Here is a 9,062-nt window from a genome sequence, read left to right on the forward strand (position 1 = left end):
GGGAGCCATAAAGCTCCATGGAGATGGGAGAGCATAAAGAACAGCAGCAGAAGGTGCAGGAACAGAGAGAAATATGACAAGGCTTCTGCCAGGGACAGACAGACAGGAACTCAGGAGAGTGTGCTCTGCTGGAGTTCCTGCTGCTGAGTTTATGAGGCACATCCTGAATCTGTTGGGCTTGAGGGTGGACTGTGAGTTGCCAGACTATTCTGTTAATGCTCTCTTGATAATTCCTTCCTGCAGCTGTCCCTGCCTGCAGCTGGGTCTCTGTCCCCACACCTCCTGCCTGCAGCTCACAGCCCCCATCCCACCCGCTGGGTGCTCAGCTCTGCCCTGCAGACACCTCCTGGCAGCAGGGCTCTGCCCAGGGGCAGCTCGCTGGGGGCACATCCTAGAGCCCAGGTCACACAGACCCTGCTGACACTGCACAGGTAGTAATGGAGCTTACTGTGGGCAGTAAAGGGACTTGTTACAGTTCTCGGAATGCTCCTCGTGAAGGCTTAGGAGTCTTAGTATCTTCTTAGAAAAAAAAAAAAAAAAAAAAAAAAAAGCCTCTATTTTCAATTCCACAAGGATGAAGAAGAGAAAACTGAAAGCAGAGACTAAAGAAATATGAGAGTGAAGTTCCCTTTGAAATTGCCTTGGTGTGCTGTGGATCTGTGAGCAGGCTGCCCCAGGCAGCAGCCTCCCGCCAGCAGCAGGACCCTGCCCTGCTGGGGCGGCTCCTTCCACCCGCAGCTTCTCCCCGCAGTGCCCTGGGCAGCTCCCCGGGCAGGCTGAGTGCTGAGCCTGGCAGGCAGCAGAGGCCCTGGCCCGGCACACAGCCCCTGATGCAGCAGGAACCCTGCTCTGCACCACAGCCCTGGACACCCCTGCCTGCACCCCCGGCTTCTCCTGCCTCCACGAACTGCGGCTGCATTGCCCTCCAGCCAGACACTTACCAGGTGCAGGGCTGGAAGTCTTCTCCTGCAGGGAGCTCTGGGCATCCTTCCACTTCTGCCTGCCTTTAAGCACTGTGTCTCTGCAGGCAGTGCCCCCAGCCCTGCTGCGCTGTGCAGAGGAGCTGCTCCTGGGCAGAGCTGTCTCTCTGCAGCACTGCCCGCTTGCCAGGAGCTCCCCTTGGGCCCAGAAGCCCAGCCCAGCTCAGCAGCACAGCACCTGACCATGGCATCACTTGCTCTGTGCCATTGGGCTCCCTCGAGGTGTCCCCAAGGCCTCAGGGCTGACAGCTCCTGAGGGCAGCAGGGTCTCTTCTGGGGTGTCGTGTTTGGAGCAGACTGAAGTCATCAGCGACTGCTCCTCTCTGAACATGGGAGAGACTGATGTTAGAAGTGTGATTTGTGCTATTGATGTGCAGTTTTCAAACATGACGTTGTGGTTTATCCTAGCCGTCAACTCAGCACCACACAGCTGTTAGCTCACTGCCCCTGCAGCTCCACACCTGTAAAGCTCATGGGTTGAGATTAAGACAGTTTAAAAGGACAGAAAAGGAATAGATCAACAATAATAATAACAGCAACAATAACAACAATAATAGTTAAGTGTACAAAGCAAGTCATGCACAATACAATTGCTCACCACCCAATGACTGATGCCCATCATCCCATCCCTGAGCTGTGGTCCCCTTGACCCTGGCCAGCCTGCATGGGGATCAAATGTTGCGGTCCCTTGACATTTGTTTTAGGGTAAAATCAGCTTTCAGAAGGATTTGGATTATTTCCTTCCCTTTCTCAAATACTTCTGCTCTGTTGCCCCACATGATGATGTCACCAAGGTACTGCAGGTGTTCAGGAGCTTCCCCCATTGCAGGGCAGTCTGGGTCAGTCCATGATAAATGGTAGGGCCAATTGCTTTGTCAATCACCCCTTCCCTAGAGGGGGATCCCAGCTGCTTGGCTTCTCTGCCCTCTAATTCCAGGCTAGTGGCCCTGTTCTCCCAGCACTGGAGCAGCCAAATGACAATGTGCTCATCTAGATGATGACTGACATTTTTTCACAAATCTGGGATAGGGGTCTTGTGGTTACTGATACTGTTCTGATCTCTTCCTCTTTGCCCTCCTTCTTCCTTGATGGCCCAACTTTGTTGAAGCATCCCTTGTCTTCCCTTGTCTTCTTCCTCCTTTCTTGTCTGCATAGGAGTTTCTTTCCTTTCAAAAAAAAAAAAAAAAAAAGAAAGTTTTTTTTCATCCATTTTTTTTCTCTTGCATATAGGTGTAACCAATAGTGGCACAGGTTGGTTCTCTGGCCCAGCCATGGGGCCCATCAGAGGATAAGAGGGGCTGGAGTGGCTGCAGGGCCTGTCACAGGGGTTGGAGTGTCTGCAGGGCCCATCGCAGGAGTTGCTGTGGCTGCAGGGCCTTTCGGAGGAATTGGAGTGGCAGCAGGGACCGTCACACAGGGTGGAGTTGCAGGAGGGCCTGTCACTGGACTTGGAGTAACATTGGCTGTGTCTTCTATACATAGGAAAAGCCCCAGCATGTTGCAGCGATTTGTATCTTTTCAGAAATCACCTTTTTCATGCATTTCACCATTTTTTTTAGGATTCTGCACTTGCTCAGGGGTGAAGTTCCAAAGCATTGGATGTGCTCACTGCTCTAGGTGCCTGCTAGTATCCTCCCATACTCCTAGCCTCTACTAAATCTCCTGCCTTGGGGCAGACTTCTGGATGGCACTCTCAAATACTTGTTTAACCTTAAACAAAAGATGAAGCACATTCAGGAGACATCACAATAGGAACAGGCTGGTTTGACCATCCCCAGGATACTGAAAGCTTTGAAGCTATTGTAACTAGCCTGGAAGAGAAAGGGGAGGAGAAGGAGAAAGGGAGAGTGAAGAAGTTGTGAAAAGTGTCACCCCTTTGTCAGCTCCCTGTCCCTATCTACCAGCTCAGGGGCTGAGTACCAGGGGAACAACTGGTCTTGCTGCTAAAGACTGAGGCAAAGAAGGCATTAAATACCTCAGTCTTTTTCTCATCTATTGTCAAAATGTTTCCCTCCACATCCAAGTATGAAGATTCTCCTTAATCCTCCCCTTCTTGTGTATTTCTAAAAACATTTTTATTGTCTTTGATGGTAACAGCCAGACTGATCTCCAGTTAGGCTTTGGCCCTTCTATTTTTCTCCCTGCAAAGCCTTCCAAGATTTAAGACAATGCTCCAAACAAAATGACAGAAGGCATGAGAAGGAAGCACAGAAAAGGTGGACTCTGGCAGCCTTCCATGCTCGAGCCCTCTGTGAGTCTGTGCTGCAACTCCATTCAACTAGTTACTCCTGTATTGTCCAAACTCTCCTGCAACTGCCAATGCTGCTATCTTGTGAGAGACAGCACAATCAGGGTGAGCCATCTGTCTATAGACATTAACAGCTGACACAGTGGAACATCTGTCCAGGGGAACCTGGAGAAACAGCAGGATTTTGCCTACAGAAACCTCTTGACATTTTGAAGGAGAAAAACCTAGTCCTGCAACAGTAGAACCCCACACATCGGGGCAGAATGGGACCCTGCTGAGTGAGCTGTGCCCAGGAGGAAGAGGGCCTGGGAACCATGAGGGATGACATACAAGCAGTGGTGCCTGCTCACTAGGAACCAGGCCAGCTTCCTACAGAGCTGCCTTACAAGGAACACAGCCACCAAGAAAATCTGAGTCATCTTTCTCAGCTCAGATCTGGTGTGACATGACACGGACAAGGGTCTACAGCCAGCAGGGAAAGAGGTGTACGTCTGGGAGTCCCTAGGATATCCTGGTCTGCAGAGGAACAAGGACTTAGCAAGGCTGAAAGTCCCAACAAGACCAAGATATTTATACCTATGGCTATGGCTGTTGTCTCTGCCACTGAGGCCTATGAGGAGACAGCTCATCATTAGAGCACCACGGTCTCATTGCTGATATTTTGGAATTGCCTGATCCTGCGCTTTTAGGAGGCAGCGCTTAAGACTAACCAGCACTGATGGACGCCAATGCTTTCAAAAGCATTTTCCCAGGGGACCTTGCTAACTAGTTCCCCCAGCAGCCTGAAGTCTGCTCTCCCCATATCCAGGACTGAAGTTTTGGTGGCAGTTTTCCTCCTGTCACCAAAAATTTCAAACTCAACAACTTCATGGTCATTATGACCAAGATGGCCACCAATTGCCACATCTCCCACAAGACCCACTCTGTTCTCCAGCAACAGATCTAGGAGGGCACCTTTCCTAGTTGGCTCCCTTAGCACCTGAACCAAAAAGTTATCTTCAAGGTGCTTTAGGAACCTCCTGGACCTGCTTGTGTTGGCCATGTGGTAATCACAGTTGACGACTGGCAAGTTGAATTCCCCATAAGGACAAGGGCAACTGATCTTGAGGTATTTCTTAGCTCTTCAAAGAATAATTCATTGGTGTCATCATCCTGGCTGGGTGGTCTGAGTTATCACACTCAGCTCAGATCCGGAGTGACAGTCCATGCACACGGGTCTGCAGCCAGCAGGGAAAGAGGTGCAGGTCTGGGAGTCCTTAGGACAGCCAGGTGTGGAGAGGAGCAAGGGCTGTGGTAAGGCTGAAAGTCCCAGCAGGACTGGGGTCTTCATGTCCATGGCTATGGCTGTTCTCTCTGCCACTGATGCCTATGAGGAGACAGCTTATCGTTAAAGCACCAGGGCCTCATTGTCTACTCAGCCCCTCCCATGAACCAGGTAGAGGTCGTACCATTCTCCTGCACTTGGCAATGCACATCCCCATCTCCTGCTACCCCAGGAAGAGCCCTGAGCCATGTGTGAAGGGAAAGAATTGCCCATTCCAGGGTCCAGATCTCAAGGCTCAGCCCTTGTGCTTGGTGAAACACATCCACTTTGTCTACACATCAGTGTCACCTTCACACTGCCTTTGTCTCCTTGTTCTCACTGCCTCCAATGTTCTGATCTTGTGAGCTCCAAGAGAGGCTGTCAGTGCTGGCCCTCGGGGGACACTCCAGGAAACTTGTATCTGATTTGGACTTCTTGAGAGATTTCTTCCATTTGCTCTCAGTGCCTGCATTTTGAGGGCTCATCACCAAAGCCACCAGAGGGCTGATTACAGTGCTTGGGCTGGGCCTCTGCTGCTGAGCTGGGCTGGGCTCCTGGGACAGAGAGAGCTCCTGGCAAGAGGGCCCTGGTGCAGAGAGACAGCTCTGCCCAGGAGCAGCTCCTCTGCACAGCGCAGAAGGGCTGGGGGCTCCAATCACAGGTGGCACATGGATAGGAGAGAAGGAGAGCGGGGTTGGAGGCAGTTGAGAGTGGGAGGATGCTGAGAGCTGACTGGAGGAGAAATCTGCACAGCCCTTGACAAAGTAAGTCTCTGGCTGCAGGGCCATGCATCTGCAGCTCCTGGAAGGGTCTCCTTCTGGGTCATGTTTCTAGGAGGGCAGTGGGCAATGCAGTAGGCTTTGAGAGTCCTGCTGGATTGCACTGCGAGGTGAGGAAGTCTGGCAGAAGCCCCTTGGAGTGCCCTAAGCCAGGTGCCCCCAGTCAGCCCAGAACACCCTGCCCTAGCTGGCCATGCCGGGCTCTCTGTCAGCTGCCCCGTAGCTCCTGCAGCCATGGAGGTGCCCCTTGGCCATGCCCTGCTGGTGGCAGGGTGCTGCAGGGCAGCGCTGAGCACAGCCGCGTGGGAAGGGGTCTGTGAGCACGGGCAGGGGGGAAAGAAGAGGTGGGCGCAGAACAGCAGGTCCCAGCAGGGACAGCTGCAGGCAGCAGAGAGAGGGGCAGGCGGCCAGAAGGAGCTGTTGGCAGAAATGCCGTGGAAGGGGGGATTCGGGCACCTCATGGCCATGCCCTGCAGTGCAGACGTCTTCCCCTGGAGCAGCCCCTCCGTGGCCTTCTCTTCCCCTGCAGCCCATGGGCTGTGGGGCAGGCATGGCCAGTACAGCAGGCAGAGCCCAGGTGAGGAGAAGCTCCCAAGCTCCTTCTGGCTTGGAGTTTCACAGAGACAAGGTGAGGATGCTCTCCAGCTGCACATGGACTGGGGCTTCTCCACCCTCAGATGGCTCCATTTTTTTTCTCAGGGAAGGACCTGAGTGGGATAGTCCTGCAGCTCAGAGGGGTGAAACAGGGCATTTGAGAGCAGGACTGCTAGGCAGAGCTGCTGTGCTCAGTCTTCAGCAAGGGACAGTCCCTTTGCCTCCCGGTACCCACAGGATTTCACCAAGAGTGCACAGGAACAGTCAGAGAGTTCAAGCATCCAATACCTCTACTAAGTGTTACAGAGGCAACTGGGATAAAATCAAGCAAACTAAATCCCTTCAGCTCTGCCCTTATTCAGATGTGTTGTCTGCAACAACACTGCAGAGCTCATGGATCTGACAAGTGGACTGAACTTGAGTTTCCCCCATGTTCTTGCTTCTCCCCTGAAACACAGCAAGAAGGACTCCTCTGGAGCCCACAGCAGCCCCTCCTCCCAGTGCCACTCTCAGCCACCACCTGCCACAGCTCAAGCAAGAGAGCTTCCAAGAGAAACACACTGTTTGAGGGTGCTCTACGGCTTGCAAAATGTTTTCCAAGGATAAATCTGTTCTAACTTTGTTTTACCTTCTCCTCTCCAACAGACAGCCATGTCCCAGGTCAGAGAATGCCCAACATAAGCTCTGTGAGCGAGTTCCTCCTCCTGCCATTCGCAGACACGCGGGAGCTGCAGCTCCTGCACTTCGCGCTCTTCCTGGGCATCTACCTGGCTGCCCTCCTGGGCAACGGCCTCATCCTCACCACGGTAGCCTGCGACCACCGCCTCCACACCCCCATGTACTTCTTCCTCCTCAACCTCGCCCTCCTCGACCTTGGATCCATCTCCACCACTGTCCCCAAAGCCATGGCCAATTCCCTTTGGGACACCAGATCCATCTCCTATGAAGGATGTGCAGCTCAAGTCTCCTTTTACTTATTCTTTTTTGATGCAGAGTATTCCCTTCTCACCATCATGGCCTATGACCGCTACGTTGCCATCTGCAAGCCCCTGCACTATGGGAGCCTCCTGGGCAGCAGAGCTTGTGCCCAGATGGCAGCAGCTGCCTGGGGCAGTGGGGTTCTCAGTGCTGTCCTGCACACTGCCAATACATTTTCACTGCCCCTCTGCCATGGCAATGCCATGGACCAGTTCTTCTGTGAAATCCCCCAGATCCTCAAGCTTTCCTGCTCAGATGCCTACCTCAGAGAAGTCTGGGCACTTCTCTTCAGTATTTCTTTAGCATTTGTTTGTTTTGTTTTCATTGTGCTTTCCTATCTGCAGATCTTCAGGGCTGTGCTGAGGATGCCCTCTGAGCATGGCCGGCAGAAAGCCTTTTCCATGTGCCTCCCTCACTTAACTGTGGTCTCCCTCTTTCTTAGTACCATCATGTTTGCCTACCTGAAACCTCTCTCACTCTCCTCCCCAACTCTAAATCTTGTGGTGTCTTTTCTGTACTCAGTGGTGCCTCCAGCAGTGAACCCCCTCATCTACAGCATGAGGAACAAGGTGCTCAAGGATGCAGTCTGGAAATTCTTTGAATACATGCTTCTTCAGAATCAATAATGTACCTTAAATTTCCTACATCGTTTGAGAAACTGTGAGGAAAATCTTTTGTTTTCTCTATTACTCCTTTGTTATTTCTTATTGCTATTTTCTTCATTTTTATTTATTTATTATTATTTTTTTTTAATTTAAGTAATCTTATTCTTAGCCTCCTACGTGTTATTTTTTTTCTTTACTTTGACCCAATCACTTTAGGGACCTATGACTGGGCCTCTTGTACAGATATAGATAATAAAGAAGCCATGAGAACTTCATTGGTCTCCTCTGCCATCTTTTCCCCTCTCCTCTGGAGCTGGGGGAGCAGCCCCAGCATGTAGGAGGGACTCAGGGCCAAGAGACCAGTTGCCACAGGGAGGAGCAGCCTCCCTTGGGGCTGCCCCTCACTGCCCGTTGGGCTCTGCCTCTCTGCTGCCTTCAGGTTGGGTCTGCTGCTTCCCTAGAGCCATGGCTGCAGCAGGATGTGGTCTTTTCACTGCTGCTCTCATTTCACTTCCGCAGTCTTCACTTGTTCCTTGCCATTTCTGTTAGTCCTTGGATCTCATGCACCTTGGTGACAGTCCTGTTGTCTCTACATTGGCACCCGTGTGGCCGTAGGCTGCAGCAGGGAATGTGCAGCCCTGTGTCAGAGCTAGCCTCCCTACTAGCGTGACAGTAAAAAAATGGGCTTCAGAGGGCAAACCCAGAAACCTGCACGATTCTTCCTGTGCTGCTGTCAGGAATAGAGCCAGGGGGTTGCTCCCTGTTCTTTGTTTTCTGGGCATGTTCATGGAATGAAGGACACAGGCTTACAGTCCCAGGGAAGTCTGGCAGGGACCAATGGCTGGTCCCCTTATGGTGGCACTTCCCAATTAGACAACAACTGGTCTTGAGCTCACCTGCATGGCACTGTGCTCCCTGCAGTGGGGCTGATGGATGATGCCTGCAAGGAGAGGAATCTGGAGCTTCCAGGAGATTTCAGGGGAACACAAGGACAACGTGCTCTGCGGGTAGTGATTAGAACTACATCTAATGAATGACCACGGAAGGAAGAGTCCGGTAAAGTTGAATCTGAGGAGTCCAAGGGCTAAGGAGGGCTCTGCAATGCCAGGACAGGTGGTGAGGAGCCAGTAGGCAAAGTCCCATAAGACTGCAGAGTAATTGAGAATAGTCCCTTTGAAGCTTTGTGGGTGAGGTATGGTGCAGCACTTGCCTGCCCTTTGTGACCTTAGAGAAAACCCATGATGCTGCAAGTACTGCCCTGTGCTGCTGAGACACCAGGGCAGATGGAAAGGGGCTCAGCAGAGATCCCCATGGAGTTGGGTCTGCTGCCCACCCTGAGCAGCAAGGGCAGGGGGGAGTCCCCCTGGGTATTCCATGGTAGCACACCCCCTGGCTCTGCAGAGCAGCACTGCCAGCTGGGCACCCTGTGGGGTGCATGGGGAGAGAAGCAGAAATGACTGGCCAGGTCAGCACGGACACACTGCCCTGGGCAAGGCTCTCTGGGAGCAGGGATAGCCCTGGGGAAGAGCAGCGCAGCATTTCTGGGCATACCCAGAGGCATAAAGGAGAAAGCTT

General features: G+C 52.4%; 1 protein-coding gene across 1 annotated transcript; it reads left to right on the forward strand.

The window, feature by feature from the left end:
* Positions 1 to 6,572: 6,572 nt before the first annotated feature.
* On the forward strand, positions 6,573 to 7,508 carry LOC311216505 (olfactory receptor 14A16-like; the record flags this gene model as incomplete). Its single annotated transcript, XM_084298031.1, has 1 exon — positions 6,573 to 7,508. The coding sequence occupies one exon, from the start codon at positions 6,573 to 6,575 to the stop codon at positions 7,506 to 7,508; it is 936 nt and encodes a 311-aa protein (XP_084154157.1).
* Between the last annotated feature and the right edge of the window lie 1,554 nt (positions 7,509 to 9,062).

The sequence above is a fragment of the Netta rufina genome (assembly GCF_964035555.1).
Source record: "Netta rufina genome assembly, chromosome: 18".
Lineage (NCBI taxonomy): Eukaryota > Metazoa > Chordata > Aves > Anseriformes > Anatidae > Netta > Netta rufina.